The sequence below is a fragment of the Ovis canadensis genome, chromosome X (genome assembly GCF_042477335.2).
Source record: "Ovis canadensis isolate MfBH-ARS-UI-01 breed Bighorn chromosome X, ARS-UI_OviCan_v2, whole genome shotgun sequence".
NCBI lineage: Eukaryota > Metazoa > Chordata > Mammalia > Artiodactyla > Bovidae > Ovis > Ovis canadensis.
The window spans coordinates 125,143,235-125,169,707 of NC_091727.1; the positions used below are offsets into that span (position 1 = coordinate 125,143,235).

At 42.4% G+C, this 26,473-nt stretch overlaps 1 protein-coding gene across 1 annotated transcript in view; it reads left to right on the forward strand.

The window, feature by feature from the left end:
• The window catches only part of TRPC5 (transient receptor potential cation channel subfamily C member 5), a 344,513-nt gene that overhangs the window by 273,499 nt on the left and 44,541 nt on the right, over window positions 1-26,473 (forward strand). Inside the window, exons 4-6 of the mRNA XM_070290886.1 lie at window positions 11,174-11,510; window positions 15,423-15,562; window positions 20,692-21,014. Coding sequence (XP_070146987.1) covers window positions 11,174-11,510; window positions 15,423-15,562; window positions 20,692-21,014 — 800 coding nt within the window. The remainder of the gene's footprint in view (window positions 1-11,173; window positions 11,511-15,422; window positions 15,563-20,691; window positions 21,015-26,473) is intronic.

Here is a 26,473-nt window from a genome sequence, read left to right on the forward strand (position 1 = left end):
TCTCTTGTGGGGACCCTCTCCCCACATGCACCACGAAGAACCAGGCACAGCAGGGGTACAGAGCTACTTGTTGAAATGCCTGAACTGAATCATGTGGACCTTGCATCCCCTTGGCTATGAGCAAGTCATATTCTGCTCTGCCTTGGGTTCAGCTTGGGAACCAGGCATTAAAGTCACATGGTTTTGACTGCTGTAGGAATAAAAGTCACTGATAATAGACTGGTGAGGAACTAGGGAGATAATTCTCACTGAATGAATGAAGTCAGTTTTCATCTGCTGAGGTGAAATCAAAGCAGTTTTGCTAGTTGTCTGGGAGAGAGATGAGATCTTTCCAGCAGAATCTGACAATATTGCTCTCAAGGATTATTCTTTGGAGAGGCAAAGAGCCCTTGCCTGGGAGCATTGGAGAAATGAAGCATCTCAGAAGGAAAAAAAAAAAAACAACTGCAGTGAAGTCCCTAGAAGATTTAAGAAGAAAAGATTTAGACAGGTTGAAAATGTGGGTATAGTACAATTTGTCCTGGGGTTAAAACAGGAAACTAAGACCTTCACTGTCTCCCCCATGTCCTTATTTATGTGTGACTCTTTCTGCCTCTCATAGATGCCACTTAGGAGCCCAGACTCAGGGAGCACCCCATCATTTCTAGTCTTTGCTGGCAGGTAGGTCCCTTATATTAAGAGCTAGATAACTGACTAATATGAAGTACTCACTTTAAACTGTTAAGGGTAGTTAGTTGTTTTCCATATTACCACTTCCTACAAACATGAATATAACTTCAAGGCCTCAACCCAAAGTAATAAATGATATTGGGATTTCAATCACTGTGGCAAGGCCAATAGAGAAGATACTGGAAAATTCAGTTTTCTGCAGGTCTCAAATCATACCATCCAGAGATTGACAGAGTACAGTTATTAGTCTATGGTCAGCCAAGCTAGGGCTCCAGTCCTGGCTCTACTATTAGCAGAAATGTGAGCTTGGGCTTAGTCTCATCATCTTAAAGTGAGTATGATACTGATAATCAGCCTTTAGGGTTGCTGCAAAATGATCCATGTGAAAATCTGGTATAGTGTCTGGCATACTATAAGAGCTCATTGTGATGGTGGTGGTGGTAGTGTAGTCACTCAGTCAAGTCCAACTCTTTGTGTCCCTATGGACTGTAACCCACCAGGTTCCTCTGTCCATGGGATTCTCCAGCCAAGAATAGTGGAGTGGGTTGCCATGCCCACTTCAGGGGATCTTCCCTGCCCAGGGATCAAAGCCACATCTCCTGCTTGGCAGGCAGATTATTTACCACTGAGCAACCTGGGAAGCCCAGAAAAAAACTCATTATATGGTAGCTAATCTGACTATGTTAAGAATAGCTCCTAGTTGCAACTCCTAAGAGATTTGACTTACCTACCAGATTTCACCCCCTACATACACTAAGGAAAGAAGACTTTGGAAAGAGAGTGTTCTACCAAGATTCTAAATCACTCATTCAACAAGTATTTATTCAGTGTTTACCTTGTACCTGGCACTTAACAAAATATTGTTAACACAATGGAGACTAAGACATGCTCCCAGGCATTGAGCAACACCCAGTCTTCTGACTTTTAAGAAGTTACTATACTGCTAAACCTTGTTTCTTTAAAGCCCCCTAAGGAGGGAATTAGAAAAAGACTCTATCATTTGGACTAACTCACACACAAATACTACATCACTTTCCATGAAAATTTAAAAATTCGAGAGGAAAGGTACTTGTAGAATGGTGGTGTTAGGGACTTCTGAAAATCCACTCTCAAAAAGCAACAAGACATTGGAAAACTTTTCAAATTCAACTTCTTTACCACTCTTGAATTTAACCAAAGGCTTGCAACAGAGGAGCATTTATTCAAGAAAAACAGCTGAATCTCAGTAAGAACAGCAAGTTTTGTGATAGTTTAGCTTGCCCTCTTCCTATCTACCCAGCTCCACAGTAACCTTGAAAACCAAAAGTCTTGAAATTCTAGTAACTGTGAAAAGGAGCAGTTTGGCAGCCAATGGACAGGAAAAGGACTAGTTTCGAGGTCTTCAAAAAGATCCATTCCCAGAGAATTGGCATTATATGACCCATCTGGCAAGTCTCTAGAAAAGCTCCATTTACGGGGTTTATCTTTGTGTCATCTGACTCAAGACCAACAGACCTTTCCCTAGGGGCACTTTTTGAAAAAAAAAAAAAAAATAAGCGGCAATTATTTAATAGCATGGCTGCCTGAGGTAATGGCTAACAGTTGAGGCAAACAATAGGCTTAACAAAAAGCAATCTGATTCCAGCAATTAAAAAAAAAAGGATTATACACCATTATAACTGGAATGCAAGAGTGGGTCAACATAACAATCAATCAATATAATACACTACAGTATTAGAAGGAAGGGGAAAAAAAACATGACCACCTGAATTGACACAGAAAAGTACTTAACAAAATCCAAAACCCTATTATCATTTAAAAAAACTCAGAACACTGTAGTAGAACTTCCTCAATCTGTTGAAGGCCATGTATGGAAAAACTTATAGCTAATACTACACCATCATCCACTCAATGGACATGAATTTGAGCAAACTCCAGGAGATAGTGGAGGACAGAGGAGCCTGGCATCCTACAGCCCATGGGGTCGCAGAGTCGGACATGACTTAGTGACTGAACAATACCACACTTAATGAAAACTGACTGAAAACTTTCCCCCTAAAATCAGGAACAAGACAAGGATGTCCACTCTCACCATTTGTATTCATCACTGTACTGGAGTTTCTAGCCATACCAATTAGGTAATAAAAATAAATAAAAAGCATTTAGTTTGTGAAGGAAGAAGTAAACCATCTTTATTCTCTGACGCCATGTTCTTGAATGTAGAAAATCATAAGGAATCAACAAAAAAGCTCTTAGGGCTAATAAATATGTTCAGCAAGTTTGCAGTATACAAGATCAATACACAAAAGCAATTGTTTCTACACACCTGCAATGAACAACCCAAAAATGAAATTAAGGGGGAAAATTCCATTTATAATAGCATCAAAAAGAATAAAATACTAAAGAATGAGTTTAGCAAAAGAAGTGTAAGAGTTGTACAGCAAAAACTATAAAAGACTTGTTAACTGAAAAAAAAAAAAACCTACACAACCTAAAAGTTGAGATTATGTTTTATTTGGCAGATTTTCTGAGGACTTAAGCCTGGGCCACAGCCTCTCAGATAGCTCTGTGAAACTGCTCTGAAGAGATAAGGGAGGAACCAGGATATATAGGAGCTTTTGGGATGAAAACAAAGTAGTCAGAACTTCAAAAGATTACTGTTAATTAAAGAAAACCAGATATGTCAAGTTAAAGAATTGAGCACTTTTCTAAATTATGGGAAGATGCAAGAATCTGGGCTCACTGAAATCATTCTTTTGATATGCACCTCAGCTACCTGAGACCAGTATCCAGCTCTTTTCCATCTTGAATCACCATCAGGGTACACAGTTGGAGGAAACTGTAGTGGCTGAGGGACTGGCAGCCAGCAGAGTCCTTTTGTCTCCATCCTGAATTCCCTCAGGGCTCACCATCAGGGGTGGCTGTAGTGGTTTAATGGCTATAACATCTTCTGTTTACTGGTATGGCCGGCCATGTTTGTTTTCACTGACATACTGTTGAAAGAAGCTAAAGAAGAACTGAACAAATGGAAAGACATTAAAAGCTCATGAATTGGAAAACTTAATATTGTTATGATGGCAAAGCTTCCCAAATTGTTCTATAGGTTCAAGGCAATCCCTATTAAAAACCCAGGTTCCTTTTTTGTGTGTAAATTGACAAGAAGATCATAAAATTCATGTGAAATACAATGGAGAGGCAATGTAGTCAAAACAATTTTGAAAAAGAACAATGAATTTAGAAGACTCGGGCTTCTCAATTTCAAAACTTACTACCAAGCTACTGTTATCAAGACAATGGGGTACTGGCATAAGGATAAACATCAATAAATGGAATAGAATTAAGAATCTAAAACAAATCCTTATATTTATGATTAGTTGATTTTCAATAAGGGTATCAAAATTATTTAATGGGAAAATAGTAGTCTTTTCAAAAAATGGGGTTGATCTCGGGTGGCCTTGGCCTGTAGTAGTTTGAAATAGGGTTTTGATTGCCTGGCTAGAGGTGTGTGAGGCAGTGAGAGTGCTAAATGCTAGACACTAGACCACAGGGACAAAGCTTTGGCCTGTCAGCTGTGTAGAAATGAATTTCCACAAAGAGATGGAAAGTTGTGAAACAAGTGTATATTAGGAGAAAGAGTGTGTGCAGATAGACACGTGGACAGGCTCAGAGAGTTGCACTCTAGGGGTAGTTGGAATCGCTTATATGGGGATTTCTTTTGGCCAATCATCTTTCATTGCCTGGGTCTGAGTCCACAGTTTATTTATCTCAGGGTCCTCCTCTGTGTGCATGTCATCTCTTAGCCAAGATGGATTTTAGTGAAGAGGCCTATGGGTAGGTTGATTTCACTTGACATTACTGTGGGGTGCAGCTCCCTCCCTTTTTGACCCCCTGAGGAGCCTTTCTATGCATATGTAGTCGGGAAGTTCTCTCTGACCCCAAGACTGGGAAATATATGGTCTCTTTATCTCTTATCTGGGCAGGACTCAGCTCCTCTCTGCTCCTGGTCTTTTTCTTTGTCTTGGAGTATCTGTCCAGAGGGGACAGACTCCAGCAGCTCATCCTAGGGCCCATCTATCTGCTGCCTCAAGAAAAGTGAATATCCTTATGCAAATAAATGAAGTTGAACCCTTTCCTCCCACAATATGTAAAACTTAATTTGAAATGGATCAAAGAACTAAGTATAAAAGCTAAAGTGATCAAATTCAGAGACAGACCCGTGAAAGTAAATCTTTGTGGTCTTGGACTGAGTGATGCTTTCTTAGATATGGTTGCAACAGCACAAGCAACAAGAAAATATAAAATGGACTTCATCAAAACTAAAAATTACTGCTCTAGGCTCTGTACATTTTGGCCTTCAGTGTACTCAAGCATAAAATACATACACACTGTGGTTTTTATTGCAGTCTCTCTTTCTCAGGCATTCTCAAAATCAACTAGAGATTTATTAAATAACCTGTCAAACTGGAACTTCAGTATACAAGCAGGAATTAGAATTTTGCTTTCAAAACTCATAGACCTGTTTGGATTAGATACTACATGGTGGCTTAAGACAAGTTTGTTTTATAACATTCTAATTGCAGTTTGTTCTGCCAGAGTCCACACCACCCTATACTACTCTTGTCAGATACAAAAATAGAAAATAAAAACCTGTCCAACTTTAAAATTATCATCTTCAGCCAAAGTGAAAATCAGAGCAGAGGCATTGAAAATAAAGATTGGACAGTCATCGGGCAGTTCAGTAGCTCAGTCATGTCCAAACCTTTGCAACCCCATGGACTGCAGCACAACAGGCCTCCCTGTCCATCACCAACTCCCAGAGCTTGCTCAAACTCATGTCCATCAAGTCAGTGATGCCATCCAACCATCTCTTCCTCTGTCATCCCCTTCTCCTCCTGGCTTCAATCTTTCCCAGCATCAGGGTCTTTTCCAATGAGTCAGTTCTTTGCATCAGGTGGCCAAAGTATTGGAGTTTCAATTTCAGCATCAGTCCTTCCAGTGAATATTCAGGACTGATTTCCTTTGGGATTGACTAGTTTGGCTGGGATTGACTGTAGTCCAAGGGACTCTCACTAGTCTTCTCCAACACCACTGTTCAAAAGCATCAATTCTTCGGCACTCAGCTTTCTTTATGGTCCAACTCTCACATCCATACATGACTACTGGAAAAACCATAGCTTTGATTAGACGGCCCTTTATCGGCAAAGTAACATCTCTGCTTTTTTAATATGCTGTCTAGGTTGGTCATAGCTTTTCTTCCAAGGAGCAAGCATTCATGGCTGCAGTCAGCATCTGCAGTGATTTTGGAGCCCCCCCAAATAAAGTCTGTTACTGTTTTCATTGTTTCCCTGTCTATTTGCCATGAAGACCAGATGCCAGGGACCAGATGCCATGATCTTAGTTTTTTGTATGTTGAGTTTTAAGCCAACTTTTTCACTCTCCTCTTTCACTTTCATAAGAGGCTCTTTAGTTCTTCACTTTCTGCCATAAGGGTGATGTAATCTGCATATCTGATGTTATTGATATTTCTCCCTGCAATCTTGATTCCAGCTTGTGCTTCATCCAGTCCGACATGTCACATGATATATTCTGCATATAAGTTAAATAAGCAGGGTGACAATATACAGCCTTTACATACTCCTTTCCCAATTTGGAACCAGTCTGTTGTTCCATGTCCAGTTCTAACTGTTGCTTCTTGACCTGTATACAGATTTCTCAGGAGGCAGATAAGGTGTTCTGGTATTCCCACATCTTTAAGAATTTTCCAAAGTTTGTTGTGATCCACACAGTCAAAGGCTTTGGTGTAGTCAATAAAGTAGAAGTAGATATTTTCTGGAACTTTCTTGCTTTTTCTATGATCCAACGGATGTTGGCAGTTTGATCTCTGGTTCCTCTGCTTTCTCTAAATCCAGCTTGAACATCTGGAAGTTCATGGTTCATGTACTGTTGAAGCCTGTCATAATGTCCATATGAAGTAGACAGTTATGTCCACGTGAAGTGGACAGTTATATTCACTTTTTAAAGAAGCTTCACATCTGTATTCTTGCTTTGCTCCTGCTCAGTCACTTCAGTCATGTCCAACTCTTTGTGACTCTATGGACTCTAGCCCTGCCAGGCTCCTCTGTCCATGGGATTTCCCAGGCAAGAATACTGGAGTGGGTTGCCGTTCCCTTCTCCAGGGGATCTTCTGGACCCCAAGGATCGAACCCATATCTCCGGTGTCTCCTGCATTGCAGGCGGATTCTTTACTGCTGAAGCCTTTCCAGATAGCACAGTGGTAAAGAATCTGCCTGACAACGTTTGACAATGCAAGAGATGCGGGTTCAGTCCCTGGATCCAGAATATCCTCTGCAGAAGGAAATGCAAACCAGCTCCAATATGAAATCCCACGGATAGAGGAACCTGGCGGGCTACAGTTCATGAGGTCCCAAAAGAGTCAGACATGACTTAGCGATTAAAAAACAACAACAAATTTTTGCTTTAGGAAAGAGCTATTTATTGGGTCAGAGTTCTTGGGGATGTACAAGAGAAAGAAGTCCTAGGAGATCATAAAGACTATGGAGAAGTGGTCCAAATGTCTGGTATGGCAGCAGCAGGGGGCAGTACTATAGAAGAGCAAACTACAAATTGCTGCCTGTTTTGTGAATATAGTTTTACTGCCACACAGCTAAACCTATTCATTTACATATTATCTATTACTGGGCTTGTGCTGAACCAGCTGAGTTGAGTCTTTGCAAAAGGGATGATGTGGTCTGCAAAGTTCCAAACACTTACTGTCTGGCCCTTTACAGAAAAAGTTTGCTGACCCTTGTGTAACATCAGTACTTCAGTCTGGATATCTCCATCTAGATGTCCCACAGACAAATCTAACTCAGCAGGTATAAAAATGTATACATAAACTTGTTCCAGCTTCAGTGTTCCCACTCTAAGTTAATGGCACTACTGCCTACCAATACACCCACAAAAGAAGCCTCTCTCCCTTTTGCCCTCTCGCCCTATATATTATCGGAGAAGGCGATGGCACCCCACTCCAGTACTCTTGCCTGGAAAATCCCATGGACAGAGGAGCCTGGTGGGCTGCAGTCCATGGGGTCACAAAGAGTCAGACAAGACTGAGCGACTTCACTTTCACTTTTCACTTTCATGCATTGGAGAAGGAAATGGCAACCCACTCCAGTGTTCTTGCCTGGAGAATCTCAGGGACGGGGGAGCCTGGTGGGCTGCCGTCTATGGTGTCACACAGAGTCAGACACAACTGAAGTAACTTAGCAGCAGCCTTAGCGGCCTATATATTATTTCACATCTCATCCATCACCACATCCTGTCAATTCCACCTCTTCACTATACTTTGAACCTGAGCACATCTCTTCATTCCTACTGCCATTAACTTAGTCTGAGTCATGATCGTTTTGTACAAGATGTTGTACAACAACAGCTTTCTAACTTGTCTTCCTGCCCCTAGTTTGTTTTTTCTTTTGGAGGTATAAATAAGATTTATTGATTGATACTGTGGAAATATCAAATTGTATAGTAATCTCTAAGAACAGTATTTGGGGGCAATATTGACAGTGAGGAAATTGTAAGTAGAGGAGGGTGACATAATCTTATTTTGATTCATTATATTTCATTTGTTGGTAAGTCATTTGTAGTAAAAATATCATTCATCTCCAAGCTCTTTGAGAATGAAGAACACATCTAATTCATCTTTGCATCACCACAGGTAGTTACCAAAAGGCATGACATACACTGGGCATTATAATTATTAAATAAATACAATAAAACAAATTATACAGATGAATATTTTTTACCTTAAGTGAAAATCTCCTTCAATTTTATTTTACCAGAGCAAAACTATTACAACAATTTAATAAACAGGCTTTCCCATTGCTTTTTTCCCTAGGTTTATGTTTATACCCTTCTTTATTTCTGCATATTGACATATAACAACTTTTACCTTATTTTTACCGACTGACTGGTATTCATTTGAATGTATTTCTCTACTGTTGAATATTTGGTTTTATTTTTCCAATTTTCCTACCCCTAATTTTGCCTACCCTCTGCCCCCGGGCCATTTTCTACTCAATAACCAGAAAGATCTTTCTAATGTCTAAACTTGATTCTGGCACATGCATAATGATATATGCAGCCAAGATTTAATGAGCCCTTACTATGTGCTAGACATAGTTCTAAGTGTTTCCTGTGTGGTAACTGATCTTAATCCTCACATGAATCCTCTATTGCTGGTGTCGTTATTAACCCCATTCTTTAGGTGAAGACTTTTAAGAACAGAGAAAACCAATGCAATCTAGCTCAAGTGTCTATAGTTTAAACTACTCTACTGCTCTACGCGCACACACACACACACACACACACACACACACACACACACCCCTATCATTCATGGCTTCCCATTGCTCTTAAAATAAGTCATACTATTTATAATGGCTGAAGACTATCATTTTGATCTTCTGTAATCCTTGCCTACCTCTCCAGCCTCATCTCTTGCCATCCAGAGCCTTGCAGTTAAGCATCAGCTTCCCCAGACTGCTAGAGCTCCCTGTACCAGTCATGCTCATTTTCACCTCTATGCTTTCAGTCATATTATCCCCTCCTCTTTAGTTGTTTACTCCCTTCCCCTCTCCTCCCCTACACGCAGCCAGCTTCTACACATCCTTTAATGCTCTGTTCTGGTATTGCCTCTTCCAGGAAGCCTTTGCTGAGCAGATTTGCACTTCCTCTGTATTCCCATTATGCCTTGTTTTCCATCCATTTATATGTCATTACTGTACTGTTTCATAACTATCTTTTTGTATATCTGTCTCCCTCACCAGACTGTGTACTCCCAGTGGTTTTCCCATTGTACTCAAATATTTTGTTTTACCCTTCTATTTTTTTTTTGTACCTTTTTTCTAGGACCTTTTCATCCCAGGCTTTGGCATAGGCTATAATGCCACGAAGAGTAGAAAGGGACTGTATAGGATTTGTCATTTTGTGTGTGATTGTGTGAAAAGGAGATGTGAGGATAAGGGGGATCGTGAACATCTTTTGATAAAATAAGACCTCATGATAAAAAGACTTTAGAGTTTATTTTTTGTCATTTTGCAATAGTAAACTGCTTTAGGGTGGGCTAGACCCAAAAATGGAGAATGGCTCAAAAACAATATAGTTATCTCAGTCATTTAACTGTCCAAGATAGATATTCTTGGTCAGCAAGATCTCCTCCATGTGGTCATCGAAGGACAAAGGCTAACAGAAGCCCCTGGACCACCCTGAGTTACCAGATCCCAGTCAGCAAGAAGGGGAGAGAACATAGGGGACTTCCACAGGTCAGGCCTTGCGATGCCACTCATCATTTCTCCTCACATTCCATTACTGAGAACTTGGTCATGTGTCCACGCCTCACTGCAAGGGAGCCTGGGAAATGTAGTCCACCCTCTGCTTAAGGAAGTAGAGAATGGTTTTGGTGGGAAGCTAGAGACCTTCACAGATATACTAACAATAAAACTGGGCTAGTTTACCTTGAGTGTCAGATAAATGATGGAAGAATTTTATTTCCTTTGTACCAGAAAACTATATGGTACAGCTCCATTTAACCTTTCCCATGGGAAGTTGCAGCAATCAGATAGAGGCAATATTTAAAATGATTGCTGACAGTTGAGCTCCCTGTTGAATTGCTTACTAGGAAGTAGTAGCCAGAGGGTGACTTGCAATGCTGATGATCTCTTAACTATTAATCACTGACACGTTGTAGATTGCCTCTAAGTAAAATCCCAGCTGAGTTAGGTACATCTTATAATATTGGCCCCCAAATATATTTTCCTTCTTTGCATGTCTGGACTAGAGAAGGTGTTAAATGGCAAAGTAGCAACATGATTCTTTGCTAGCCAAGAGGTGCTCAGAACTAAAAGGAGGGAAGAAAAAAAAAACATCAAAAAGGGAACTCATTTCCATTCCAAACCATAGCCACAGGCATGAGCTTATTCACTGCCAGTTTGTGTTTGCCCAAAGTACACATTTGTTGATGATCTCATGCAAGCTGGGGGAATAAGTAAAAGTGAATCACTTGAAATGAAACATCCCCATGATTCTCTGATAAGAAGCAGGTACATTCCCAGGAGAGCTTTGTAGAACAGTTGCCCAGGTTCTACTCCCCAGAGGAGGCTCATTTTGTCAGTCTGGGGTGTGACTTGGGAATCAGGAATTCTTTCATGTTCCCTGGATGATTCTGATACTGAGCCAAGTTTGAGGAAGCACCTCTCTAATATGATGAAAGTGGGGAGTAGGGGGCACATATGCCAAAGCACAGACAGGAGCGATTTTGCTTAATGTAGGAAACAAATCATCAACCCTAAGTCTCCTAGCTTGACATGTAGAGTTGGCTCTGAGGTTAGACCCACCTGTGGGACCCTGGAAATCAGGCCTTCTCTGGGAGTGGGCCATGAGCTGGCTGTAAACTAGGAGAGCAATTATGAAGGTAGACTTCCTTCCAGCCATCCCAGATGCCTGACTTGTTCTCTTCTTTTCCCAGTTTGTGGCCCAGCCCAATTGCCAACAGTTGCTTGCCACTCTGTGGTACGACGGCTTCCCTGGATGGCGGCGGAAACACTGGGTCGTCAAGCTTCTGACGTGCATGACCATTGGGTTCCTGTTTCCCATGCTGTCTATTGCTTATCTCATCTCACCCAGGAGCAACCTTGGGCTGTTCATCAAGAAACCCTTCATCAAGTTTATCTGCCACACAGCATCATATCTGACCTTCCTCTTCATGCTTCTCCTGGCTTCTCAGCACATCGTCAGGACAGACCTCCATGTACAGGGACCTCCCCCAACTGTCGTGGAGTGGATGATACTGCCTTGGGTTCTCGGTGAGTCACAGGGACCAGAAGCTATGGCCAGACTGCCTGCTGGTCTTGTCTAAAGAAACTACTGGAATTGGCAGCTGGACTGGCCCTGAACTAAGGCACCTTCCCTCTGTGCAGTGGGATAGTTGTTGGGAATCTCAGAAACATGGTTCCTTCCCCCACCCCGGGCCTGGGTTGCTTGCTGTCACAGGGTTTGCCATGAGATTGGCAGTGTACCCAGGGCTTGTTTCAACTAACCTAACTTCATCAATGACAAGGAAGTTGTCTATCAGTGGGTTTAGAGGGAAAGCCAAGTGTTAGGACAGGCTCAGGGAGGCTGGGCAGGGCAAGTGCTGAACAGTCTATTTGATGCATTCTTTCCCATTACTGGGGTTGAGGGGATGCCACCCAAATCTGCTGCTTTCCTATGACTATGCTAAATGATCCCTATACTTATCCAAGGTCCACATCCTATTTGGATACTGATTTCACAACCAGGAGGGAAACCTAGGAAATTTACACAATTCATGGTAAAAAAGCAGCCTTCACCAGAAGTCTCCAGGCATAATTACATTGCATTGGACCCTCCAGTGCATCACCACCCTCCAGGTCCTTGATACTTAAACTGAGGTCCCCAAACCAGCAATGTCAGCATCAACTTGTTAAACATACAGGTTTGTGAGTCTCACTCAGGGTCTGTGAAATCAGAATCTACATAATCCCCATGTAATTCACATGTATTTTAACACAGGGGTCCCCAACCTATAGGATCTAATGCCTGATGATCTGAGATGGAACTGATGTAATAAATAATAGAAATCAAGTACAAAATAAATGTAATGCACTTGAATCATCCCAAAACCATCTCTCACCCCACCCCACCACCATCCTGGACTGTGGAGAAATTGTCTTCCACAAAACTGGTCCCTGTTGCCAAAAAGTTTGGGGACCGCTGTTTTAAAGTCTGAGACGTACAACCTTGGACCACAGTCACTCCTTTTACTGCTTTCCACATACCAAAGCAAAAGAGACATCTATTAATATGTCATCAGGCAGAATTCCGTGAAACCTACACACAATGAGAGGAGATAAGAGAAAGGAGGATTCTAAATTATTCTGATCCCCATTGCCTAGCTTCACCCCAACATCCAGTGCTTTGGACCATGGCCTGCTTGCACAACTCAAAACTCAATGAGAAGTTTTCCCTCTCAGACATATGTAGTGGAAACTAAGGACTATATGGGATAATAGTGATACTTCATTCAGTTCAGTCACTCAGTCATGTCCAACTCTTTGCGACCCCATGAATTGCAGCATGCCAGGCCTCCCTGTCCATCACCAACTCCCGGAGTTCACCCAAACTCATGTCCATCGAGTCGGTGATGCCATCCAGCCATCTCATCCTCTGTCATCCCCTTCTCCTCCTGCCCCCAATCCCTCCCAGCATCAGAGTCTTTTCCAATGAGTCAACTCTTCACATCAGGTAGCCAAAGTATTAAGTTTCAGCTTCAGCATCATTCCTTCCAAAGAACACCCAGGACTGGTCTCCTTTTGGATAGACTGGTTGAATCTCCTTATAGTTCAAGGGACTCTCAAGAGGCTTCTCCAACACCACAGTTCAAAAACATCAATTCTTTGGCACTCAGCTTTCTTCACAGTCCAACTCTGACAACCATACATGACTACTGGAAAAACCATAGCCTTAACTAGACGGACCTTTGCTGGCAAAGTAATGTTTCTGCTTTTTAATATGCTATCTAGGTTGGTCATAACTTTCCTTCCAAGGAGTAACCATCTTTTAATTTCATGGCTGCAATCACCATCTGCAGTGATTTTGGAGCCCCCAAATATAAAGTCTGACAATATTTTCACTGTTTCCCCCTCTATTTCCCATGAAGTGATGGGACCAGATGTCATGATTTTAGTTTTCTGAATGTTGAGCTTTAAGCCAACTTTTTCACTCTCCTCTTTCACTTTCATCAAGAGGCTTTTTAGCTCCTCTTCGCTTCCTGCCATAAGGGTGGTATCATCTGCATATCTGAGGTTATTGATATTTCTCCTGGCAATCTTGACTCCAGCTTGTACTTCTTCCAGCCCAGTGTTTCTCATGATGTACTCTGCATATAAGTTAAATAAGCAGGGTGACAATATACAGCCTTGACGTACTCCTTTTCCTATTTAGAACCAGTCTGTTGTTCCATGTCCAATGCTAACTGTTGCTTCCTGACCTGCATATAGGTTTCTCAAGAGACAGGTCTGGTGGTCTGGTATTCCCATCTCTTTCAGAATTTTCCACAGTTTATTGTGATCCACACAGTCAAAGGCTTTGGCATAGTCAATAAAGCAGAAATAGATGTTTTTCTGGAACTCTCTTGCTTTTTCCATGATCCAGTGGATGTTGGCAATTTGATCACTAGTTCCCCTGCCTTTTCTAAAACCAGCTTGAACATCAGGAAGTTCACGGTTCACATATTGCTAAAGCCTGACGTGGAGAATTTTGAGCATTACTTTACTAGCATGTGAGATGAGTGCAATTGTGCAGTAGTTTGAGCATTCTTTGGCATTGCCTTTCTTTGGGATTAGAATGCAAACTGACCTTTGTGCATCCTGTGGCCACTGCTGAGTTTTCCCAATGTGCTGGCATATTGAGTGCAGCACTTTCACAGCATCATCTTCCAGGATTTGAAATAGCTCAACTGGAATTCCATCACCTCCACTAGCTTTGTTCACAGTGATGCTTTCTAAGGCCCACTTGACTTCACATTCCAGGATGTCTGGCTCTAGGTGAGTGATCACAGCATCGTGATTATCTTGGTCATGAAGATCTTTTTTGTACAGTTTTTTGTGTATTCTTGCCACCTCTTCTTAATATCTTCTGCTTCTGTTAGGTCCATACAATTTCTGTCCTTTATCGAGCCTATCTTTGCATGAAATGTTCCCTTGGTATCTCTAATTATCTTGAAAAGATCTCTAGTCTTTCCCATTCTGTTGTTTTCCTCTATTATCTTTGCATTGATCTCTCAGAAAAGCTTTCTTATCTCTCCTTGCTATTCTTTGAAACTCTGCATTCAGATGCTTATATCTTTCCTTTTCTCCTTTGCTTTCACTTCTCTTCTTTTCACAGCTATTTGTAAGGCCTCCTCAGACAGCCATTTTGCTTTTTTGCATTTCTTTCCATGGAGATGATCTTGATCCCTGTCTCCTGTACAATGTCACGAACCTCCGCCCTTAGTTCATCAGGCACTCTATCAGATCTAGTCCCTTAAATCTATTTCTCACTTCCACTGTATTGGTCCACTGGAGAAGGGAATGGCAAACCACTTCAGTATTCTTGCCTTGAGAGCCCCATGAACAGTATGAAAAGGCAAAATGATAGGATACTGAAAGAGGAACTCCCCATGTCAGTAGGTGCCCAACACGCTACTGGAGATCAGTGGAGAAATAACTCCAGATAGTATGAAGGGATGGAGCCAAAGCAAAAACAATACCCAGTTGTGGATGTGACTGGTGATAGAAGCAAGGTCCAATGCTGTAAACAGCAATATTGCATAGGAACCTGGAATGTTAGATCCATGAATCAAGGCAAATTGCCAGTAATCAAACAGGAGATGGCAAGAGTGAACGTCAACATTCTAGGAATCAGCAAACTAAAATGGACTGGAATGGGTGAATTTAATTCAGATGACCACTATATCTACTACTCTGGGCAGGAATCCCTTAGAAGAAATGGAATAGCCATCATGGTCAACAAAAGAGTCCAAAATGCAGTACTTGGATGCAATCTCAAAAACAACAGAATGGTCTCTGTTCGTTTCCAAGGCAAACCATTCAATATCACAGTAATCCAAGTCTATGCCCCAACCAGTAACACTGAAGAAGCTGAAGTTGAACAGTCTGATGCTGTGAAGCAATAAACCTTTTGCCTCCATTTTTCAGGTTTCATTTGGGGGGAGATAAAGGAAATGTGGGATGGTGGATTTACTGAATACATCCATGACTGGTGGAACCTGATGGATTTTGCAATGAACTCACTCTACCTGGCAACTATTTCCTTGAAGATTGTAGCCTATGTGAAGGTAACTTGGAATATTTGCTATGTTTCTTAATCATTTGTTTACAGTAAGCTTTAGCTATGGGAGCACAGAGTTTAGGGGGCAAGTGCTAAAGACCATCAATGCATATGGAAAGGTACCATAAAATAGACATTTTTTTCAGTGGCTTGTAATCAGTGTCCACCTAACCAGACAATGGAGAATGGAACAATTTGCAAATGAATTCTTAGCTTCTTCAACTCTGACAGTAAAAGGTCTGAAGCTGCTCACCCACTCAGTCAGTGTTTACATCCTCTCTACAGTATCCTCGCCAAGAAGATAGCCCACTGATGTTTGCATGAGGCAGAGATAAAACATTCACTGAATTTCCAAAAGCCTCTCTCAACTCTTGTCACTTCATTAAAAAGTGCTACTCTATATTTTTCTAATATTATTCTTCCTGTGACACATCCATTAGTAATCCTTCCTCATCATGGGGTCAAACAGAACAAAGATGTTCCTTCTCCATAAAGTGCTTCAGATATGAAGTCATCTCTCCCTAGCTTGCTGAGCTGCCTCTTCTCAAAGCCAAATATTCACACTTCCCTCAAGTGTTCTTCATAGGATTGATAGCAGAACCCTAGAAACTTCACTGTGTGAGACATAGATTTATAATAGTCTTTGCCTCCTGCATCACTTCCATCACCGGGATGATCGTTCAAGCTGCTATGAATCCACCGTTTTGAGTATCACCCATTCTATGTCTCTACCAATCCAGATAACACACACACACACACACACACACACACACACACACACCACTTTGATGTTTTTTCCTGCATAATGTACAGCCTGCATTATCCTGATAAATAGCTTCATGTCCAGCACCTCACGCTAGATAGTCACAGGCTCTGAGTTCAGGTTTGGTGCTCATTAGATACTGGAATGGCTGCACTGCCTCTACCCTGAAGTGAACTTCTCCAGCATGAGGAAAAGCTGACAACTCCATCTCCAAGACTGTCTAGTCAGTCATGCTTTTTGGCATGAAATCCCACATGAAGGAGTTTTAGAATGGGAATATGGCTGTTCCCCAAATCGCCAACAACTTAGTTTATTTTTACATCTCTAATATGCATATTGCATAAATTTTAAGACCTTGGGAGTTAGTTACATGGAGCGTGAATATTGAATGCAGTCCTAAAACATTTTTGAAAGAAGCTGAAGACTATGCTTATACTTTGTGATGATCGTTCAACACATACTTACAACTTCCTTACAAGAAAAAGCTGGTAAGGAAAATGTTTGGATCTCTGGTTAATGTGCCTGGATGAATTCCATGTCATTCTGGCACTCAGCTGACTAAGTAACACTGTTTGCCAAAAAAACAAAAAATCTTCCTTTGGAAGTGGTATTTATATACTAGAGGGACAATACATTATCAATCTAGAAACTGGTGAGTTCTGCTTAAACAGGAAAGTGTAGAATAAATGATCAAATGATTAACCCTTGGGGATGTGAAATTGTGTCAACAGATGCCCAACATTAGTTAATCACATACCCTGTCCACCTTCACTGGCAAGCCTTCCAAGGACTAGATACTTCCTCGTCATAGAGCATAAGGATAAATCAGCTCATTAAGCTGAGTAAATGCCCCTCAACTGATAAATACTTAACTCAAAAAAAGACATTTGCCAAGAAGTCGGAGCCCTTCACAACAAAGAAGAATTTACAAATAAGAGATGCCACATGCAGACTGAATTTACAATGAGAAATTGTCAGTGAGCAGTCAGGTTCACTCGTGCAGGAAGGTGCATCAGTCTGAAATGAACTCCACCAAGTAGGCTGAGCCAACTTCTATAAGTAAAGACATAGGGCTGGTCCCAGGCCCTTTTAAAAATTTCAGCTCATCATTGCACTGAGGCAGTATGACACACCATGACAGAAACTGGCCTTGGGAAGATCCTTTATTAGAGTGAAAAACTAGTCAACTATATGTATATATACACTCTACCTCACATGGCTACATCACTAAGAAGCAAAAGGCACATACCAAAGTACTCAAAAGGAACAAACATACCTCATATTAGCCCTCAGTGCCCCCAAGATAACACTAAAAATGGAGAGTAATTGTCTTTTTGTCTTCTAGGATAGCACCACCTAGATTTATCCCAGCACTCCCTTACTCCATATGTACAGACTAAACTGAACTTTGATACCCATTGAGTTATGACCCTTTCTCCAGCCAATGCTTGGATGAAAACACACCTCCTCATCTTTGTTACTATTGGGTATCCACATTTGGCCAACCCTTTTCAGATTCTGCTTTTGAGTTCACACCCTTTTAATAGGCATAGCGGCCAATTTTCAAGCAACATTCTATCTCCAAGAATATAAGAAAAATCATTTGTCTCCCAATATCACTCTCTGAAGAGTCAAGAAACCCAAAGGTAATCCCTGCTCTGATATTTACGAGCTGGATTACCACAGGCCATCCTTCTACCTCCAGGAGCTTCAGACACCGCCTTTGAAAAATAAGACGGAACTAGATCAATGGGTTTCAACCTTTTAATTTTTTCCCATGGAACCACATCTTAATGCAGGATTTCAATGTACTAAGGAGCTCAAAGGAATGAGTTTGGATTGAGAAATGACTCTTCCTAGCCTCCTCTCTGGTTTCCACAGTGACCACCAGATGCTTCTATTGAACCCTCAGGCTTGAAGGAACACAATTTGATTTGAAAACCACTTGTGGTCAGTCAGGCCTCAGCAAACTGGGCTGCCGGCCAAGCTGGGGCCACTGTTTGTTTACATATTGTCTGTTATTATAGTTCTAGAAGGGACTTCCCTGGTGCTTAGTCGCTCAGTTGTGTCTGACTCTTTTGTGACCCCATGGACTGTAGCCTGCCAGGTTCCTCTGTCCGTGGGATTGCCCAGGCAAGAATCCCGGAGTGGGTTGCCATTTCCTTCTCCAGGGGGTCTTCCCAACCTAGAGATCAAACCTGGGTCTCCTGCATTGCAGGTAGATTCTTTACCCTCTGAGCCACCAGTCCATTGGCTAAGATTCCATGCTCCCAACACAGGGGGCCATGGTTTGATCCCTGAGCCAGGAACTAGATCTCATGTGCTATAACTAAGACCTGGTACAGCAAAACAAATGTATAGTTCTAGAAGAAAAATTTAAATAGTTTCCACAGTAACCATATAGCCCACAAAGCCAAAAATATATACTATCTGGCCCTTGACACAAAATGTTTGCTGACCTCTATGCTAAATGAGCTCCAAGTTTACTCTCTGCTATCATATTCTATAGTATTTTTCTCTAAAAGTACATACACAAAGCATAGATTTTCCATGAGAATCGTCTTTCACACTTGTGACTGTTCTGCGATCCAAACTCGTGGACAGTATACTTCCCTGTGGTTATGGGTGTGACTGTGGAGTGAGAAAACCCTAAATGATGAGCTATGCATGTTCCAGTTGAAATCCTAGTTTTAAATGTAGGTCTGCTTTGTTATCAACAAAGAATCAGCATCATTCACATAGACCTCCGAATAAGTAAAGGCCTATTTAATAAATGCACTGTGATATCAACTATTACAGAAGTAACATTTCATAGAAATAGTGCTATACTGACTGTTTAGAGGCCTGAGTTTTAGTCCTGGCTCTGCTACCAAGTTGCTGTGTGACCTTAAGCAGCTCCCTCTGCCTCTCTGGATTTCAGTTCCTCCACTTGTAAAACAGGCATAACAATGTCCACCTCTCACAACTATGCAGCAAATGTTTCCTTTGGATACAGAAATGGAGAGATACAAGATTTGGCCCAAAGTGTATAAAACCAATTGGCCATCTCAAGTCTATTTGAAATAGAAGCACACATGTGGCAAGTTTTCTCCAAACTCCTCTGACAGTGAGGAATATTGGATACATACAAATGATTTTAATAACACCAGTTTCCTCAGTTGTTGGAAGTGAGGCACATTTTAGAAATGCTAACAATATAATTTGGCCCCCAAAGCAACATTTTCTCAGGAAAGTTGTTTACATTTAGTCCTGAGAAATTGTGATATTTAGATGAGCGTTCAAAGCAATATGCTTCAGATTGTATTCCAGGCAAAATCTACTTCTGTCTTGGGGAAGGTAAAAAGCAATTTCTTGTATTTCCATAACATCTCTCCGTATGGAGTACACAGACTTTCACATATGGGTACATAATCAGACATGTGCAGTGGGTAGGAGTAGATATTATCCTCATTTTCTGGTGAAATGAGAGAAAGAGGGGCAGTTTTAAGTGACAAAGGCTAAATTGGAGCTCAGTCTCACAACGAAGCCATCTCTCCATAAGGTGACTTCCAATATTTTAGGAGCTGAAAGCTCAGGAAATACTGGAACATGCGCAGCCAACCCCAGAAATCCTGGCTCCTCCTCCTTGTTCAGCCCCCTGGTCCATCGTTTGTGCTAAAGGAACATTCCAACTTGTAAGACTATCAAAGCAACAGTAAAATACATCCATACACCACTTGGTGAGCAGCACTAAATTCATTGCCTTGGAGGCTGACATGCCATTTGTAATCGCATGGGGGAAAAGACTATCGGCAGAAAACTCTGAATAATGACCTAAGGATGCTCAACCAGCCCCAAACTGCAATCAGCAGAGAAGTCAAGGTGAACACTGCACACTGAGGAGGCTGAACCTACCCCATGTCCTTCAGTAACTGCAAGTTGTGCCTGGTGCTTAGCACAAAACAGGGGCTTGGGCAGCAAAGCTGGTTTGCAGTCTCATTAGGAAGCAGAGTACTTTGGCCCCACAACCTTAGGCACACCTGTGGCTCTGTTCTCAGGCCACTCCCCAACAATCTGGTCAACTCACACTTCGAAAATGTCTGTTGATAAACCACAGATTGTTACTCCAGATGATTGCTCTGAAATTCATGTTTCTACATCTATGCGCTGAGTATATATTTGGATAGGAGTGGAAGGAAGAGCGTTATTAGCATCATGTATTGATTGGGTGGGGGAAAAAAGACCAGTAGTGCCAATCACGGGGGCCTGTTGTATAAATGAATGCTTGATGCTTAGTTTGATGTATTTATTTGGGTGCAGAAGGGAGGAAAGAGGGGAAAGTTTTCTAAATGCTCACTGTACCTCTCATATTGTGCACTTGTTGTTTCTTTCAGTATAATGGTTCCCGTCCAAGGGAAGAATGGGAAATGTGGCACCCGACCCTGATTGCAGAAGCTCTCTTTGCGATATCCAACATTTTAAGTTCGTTGCGTCTCATATCCCTGTTCACAGCCAACTCCCACTTAGGGCCTCTGCAGATCTCTTTGGGGCGCATGTTGCTCGATATCCTCAAATTCCTCTTTATCTACTGCCTGGTACTGCTGGCTTTTGCCAATGGATTGAACCAGCTTTACTTTTATTATGAGACCAGAGCAATTGATGAGCCCAACAACTGCAAGGGGATCCGATGCGAGAAACAGAACAATGCCTTCTCCACGTAAGACTCCCCACTCTCCTCTCCTGCCTTTTGTCTGCTTTCTCTTTCTTTGCCCTATTTTCAGTCCATATCTTTGCCACTGCCCCTTGACAGTGCATGCAGAGCACACTTATTGATCTCTCTAGGAGACTAGGAGAGGAAGTAGAGTTAGGTGACGGAGGAAAGAGACAAACACATACGGGCTCCAAGGAACTCATCTAAAGAGTAACTTCCGAATTATTTTGGTCATATCTAATATTTTTAAAGGAATTCATGAAAATGAAAGTGTTAGTCACTTAGTCGAGTCTGACTCTTTGTGACCCCCATGAACTGTAGCCTGCCAGTCTCCTCTGTCCATGGAATTCTCTAGGCAAGAATACTGGAGTGGGTTGCCATGTCTTCTCCAGGAGATCTGGCTGGGTCTCCTGCACTGCAGGCAGATTCTTTGGCATCTCAGTCACCAGGGAAGCCCTGAGAAATTTATGGGAAGGGGGTAAATAATCCCTCACTCCAAAAAGCACCGCTAACCAAGGAAATGAAAGAGCAAGGTTATACCTCTCAACAAGTAATTACCAAAGCTAACGTAACCATTCTGAATCAAGAACAAAGAAAAGGGAAGGGTGCAAATATACTTGAATGCATCTTGTGATACTGTGATTTATAATAAAAAATATGTATTTGTTCTTTGTCCCCATTTCTGGCACAGAACTTCTAACACCCTTGGTATTTCCTAAGTGATGAGAACCACAAAGGTGTCTTTGGTTGTGTTAACAAAGTGACTTTTGGACCTTACCTAGGATGGGGGCCAGTTATCCCCTTGTGATTAGAGGGTTGGAACTTCTAATCTCACCCCTCAACCTTCCTTTCAGGGAGGGGAGAAGGACTGGAAATTGATTTCAATCACCAATGGCTAAGTATAGGAGTTGCGGATTCGATCCCTGGGTTGGGAAGATCCCCTAGAGGAGAGCATGGCAACCCACTCCTGCATTCTTGCCTGGAGGGCACAGAATTCCTGGCAAGTTACAGTTCATAGGGTCACAAAGATTCGGACATGACTGAGGTGACTTAGCATGCATGCACACACTGATGGCTAATGATATAATCAACTGTGACTGTGTAATGGGGGCTTCCCCGGTGGCACTAGTGGTAAAGAAGCTACCTGCCAATACAGGAGATGTAAGAGATGTGGGCTCAATCTCTGGGTTGTGAAGATCCCCTGGAGGAGGGCATGACCTGGCGGGCTATGATCCATGGGGTCGCAAAGACTCAGACACAACTGAAGCGACTTCACACGACTGTGTAATGAGCCTTCCATAAAAACCCAAAAGGACAGGGTTTGGAGAGCCTCCAGGTTGGTGAGCATGTGGAAATTTGGGGAGAGTGGGTGATCAGAGAATACAGGGAAGCTTGCCCCCCATACCTTACCCTATGCATATTCTATCTGGCTGTTCCTGAGTTGCATCTTTTTATAATAGACCAGTAATCTAGTCATTTCAATGTTTCTCTGAGTTTTATCAGGCACTCTAGCAAATTAATCAAACCCAAGGAGAGGATTGTGGGGAGCTCCACCTATAGCCAGCTGGTCGGAAGAATGAGGGACATCTGGGAAAACCAGAAGGGGAGCAGTCTTGTGGGACTGAGCTCTTAATCCGTGGAATCTGATGTTATTCCCCAGGAGTGTCAGAACTGACTGAGCTGGCTTGTAGGACACCCAGCTGGTGTCGAAGAATTGGCAGTATGAGGGCAAAATATCTCCTCATTCCCACAGATGGGAATTGAGATGGGAATTTAGTTAAGGACCCCTTAGGTGGTGTCAGAGAAATGGGATTTGCTCGAACAGCCCTGGCTCATGGAAACATGGGGTTTGGGGAGAGAAAATATTAATAACTAAAAGGGCAGGTGGATGGTGAATTTTTGATTCCTAGATGGAGAGGAAACAGGCAAAGAGTAAGATGAGAGTCAGCTCAACTTCTGGGGTTACTTTAAGGTTTCAGATGTACCAAGGCACCAAGCAGTGATTGGAAATATCTCCTATTCCCACTTGGGACACAGAAGACAAGTAATGACCCTCTGTCCACCAGTCCTCTGCCTCCGGTATGGAACCCCTGTGCCATTACTTTATAAACTCAACACCTACTTCTCTAGGACCTTTAAGCCTCCAGAATGGCTTTTATTTTCTGACAAGTCACTGTTAGGGGAAGCAGACAAGAGAAAGAAAATAAGCATATATTAGGAAACGTGTTAGTTTCTAGGAGCAGCCCTGTGCTTATGCCAGACTCAGTGCCCTACACCTTGTCTATCTCTAGCCCCTGTTCTGGAAAGTGCCAGTCACCTGGTAATCATAGTCATGACCCCAAGGTCAGGAGGGATTCCTAGATATTAAGTTAAGATACAATGTTCCCCCTTAACTCTATAAACTAGAGCAGATCAATGGACTCAGACATTCTAGAAATGTGTTAAATAACAAAGGCCAAGGCGGGGAAAAGATTTCTGCTTGGCCCCAAGTTGTACCAATAGAGAAAGGGAAAAAACAATGCTATGTAGCCAACCATTATAATTGATCTCTAGCGACATTTCCTAAAATGGATGACAAATAACCATTCACATTCATGGAGATGTGAATAGACATGAAAGCAAGATTTCTGATTGCGTGAGATTTGGAAATGCTAGGAAGAATTTAAATGAAAAGTGAAAGTGTTTGTTGCCCAGTTGTGTTGATTCTTTGTGACCCCATGGACTGTAGCCCACGAGGCGCCTCTGTCCATGGAATTCCCCAGACAAGAATACTAGAGTGGGTTGCCATTCCCTTCTCCAGGGCATCTTCCCAACCCAGGGATCAAACCCAGGTCTCCCACATTACAGGCAGATTTTTTACCTTCTAAGCCACCAGGAAAGCCCCTAGGACAAATTTAAGAAGGGCTTAAGCCAGCGCAGGGCTTCTCAGAGACTTTCCATTGTGAATCTACAGTAAACGGAGAGGTTTCCCCAGATCTATTTACCAGCATGTTGTTCCGGTGAACACAGTCTGGAAAACTGGCTTGTCCTGTCACCCATTTTCCAGCACCCACCCCCTCCACTAGGCCACACTCCCTGCTTCTCCTCCCAGAACTCAGGGCAAAATCGTGGATGGGGAAACCAGACTATGTGAAAGGAAAAAAAGAAGCCAAAATGGGATGACAAACAGATAGCGCCATTTTGGTGAAGCCAACCAAAAGTGGACAAAGGCAACTGGTCACCTCTCTAGTGCCTCTTGACTATGAACTGCTTCCTCTCCTGCATTACTCTAGAGATACAACTCACATCACCCTGTTTTCAATACAAAGAACAATCTTATAGTGGCTTGAGCACCAGGAAATGGTATCTGTTCCCATCAAAGCTTTCGACAGAGTTGCACATGTGAATGCAAGGTGCATTCCAGGAGGCTAGGTCCCTGCCAATTACCTTCTCATGGGAACTCTGCTGAGGAAGTTTATGAAATGGCTCCTTATAAGTCAGTAGTGATGATTAACACCCCTGTTGCCAACTGACATTTTATTCCCATCACTTGCCCAGCAGGGATGATTGACAAGAATGGACACCTGTCATACACAAAATTATATCTTGGGTGTCAGGTATGAAGAAGTATTGTCATGCTGGGACCAAAGCAGTGGTAATGTTACCTCAACCTCCCTTCTAGGTGTTGGTTTTTTCCTCCACAGAGCTCTGACTTCTGTTTTCCTTTAAATGCCTCAACTCAGGCATTTATAATAACTGCCAAAATACATGCTACTTAGACTGTCATGAAGACTCCATTTTTAGAGAAGGGGAAAAGGGAGCCTGTGAATAGACCTGATGTAAACTATGGCATCTGCTTGTTGTCACCCTTTTCCTTCTGATTCTCTAGAGATGTTATTGTTATTCTTCAGCTTAAAAAAGAAAAGAACTTTCCTGGGTGCACAATTTAGGGGGACCTTGTTGTCTTTGGTGACAACTGCCTGACAGTACAGTTGGTGGTTTGAGTTCAGTATTGAATACTGGGGGTACCTGGCCTTCATCCACTGTTGAGAGCAATTGGGAAGGTACCCTCTGAGGGCATGGGACCTGGGAGAGAAACAGGGTGGAAGTGGCAAGAAGCTGACTTGGTGGTCCTCTTGTCCTTGTGAGGTCCCAGCCCTCAACTCTGGATGCCTCCTGAACATACTTGGCTGTTCCACACTGTTACACAGGCCTTTCAAACATAATGTTCACAGATAAATTCCTTAGCTCTATGTCCCCACACCAAACCCATCTCCCTTTTAACTCCTCATCTCATTAAAGGATACTAGATAGACTCCTAGGCGCCATCTTGGACTCTTCTGTCTCTCTCAAGCAACACATCCTGTCTCACACTCAGTTTTGTCTACTTCCTAAATATCTCTTCAATCCATTCTCTGTATAGACACACACACACACACACACACAATACTGTCTTCTTTCAGGCCTACATCATCTCTCCCCCAAACTGCTACACATTTAATTGGTCTCCCTGCCTCCAGTCTTGTGTCCCCTCAAACAATTTCCCACCTGCTACACAGAAGTCTCTAAGTGCCAGTCTTATCTCGTCACCTTCTGGTCTCTTGCCCACCTGGTATCAGTATCCTCTCCAGTGTAAAATTCACCTCTTTCCTATAATGCACAGGGCCCTGGAATCTGGATCCCACCTCTCCAGCCTTTCATTCCTCTCCTCCATAGTCAACATCTTGCTCTTCCCAACTTCAGGAGAGCATCTTGGTCCTACAGTCCTTTGTACTTCGCACACCATCCTCTTTGCCTGGAATGCCCATCCCTGTCTGGCCAGCCTGGACAACTCTCCCTGCCCCTTCAAGTGTCTGTCAAAGCCTGACCTGCTCTTTTAAGCCTGTTCTTACCCATTTCGACCCCACTCTCAGTTACAGGCTCTTTCTGTGTTTCCCATGGCATTCTAAGGACATCTCCATTTTAAAAGGTAACTTATAATAATAAAGGTAATAGTAATAATAATTTTTCCAGTGGTCATGTATGGATATGAGAGTTGGACTATAAAGAAAGCTGAGTGTCAAAGAATTGATGCTTTTGAACTGTGGTGTTGGAGAAGACTCTTGAGAGTCCCTTGGACTGCAAAGAGATCCAACCAGTCCATCCTAAAGGAGATCAGTCCTGGGTGTTCATTGGAAGGACTGATGTTGAAGCTGAAACTCCAATATTTTGGCCACCTGATGCGAAGAGCTGACTCATTTGAAAAGACCCTGATGCTGGAAAAGATTGAGGGCAGGAGGAGAAGGGGACAACAGAGGATGAGATGGTTGGATGGCATCACCGACTTGATGGACATGGGTTTGGATGGACTCCGGGAGTTGGTGATGGACAGGGAGGCCTGGCGTGTGGCGGTTCATGGGATCACAAAGAGTCAGACATGACTGAGCGACTGAACTGAATAATAATAATGTAATAAATACTATATTTTAGTTGTTTGTTGCCTCTCT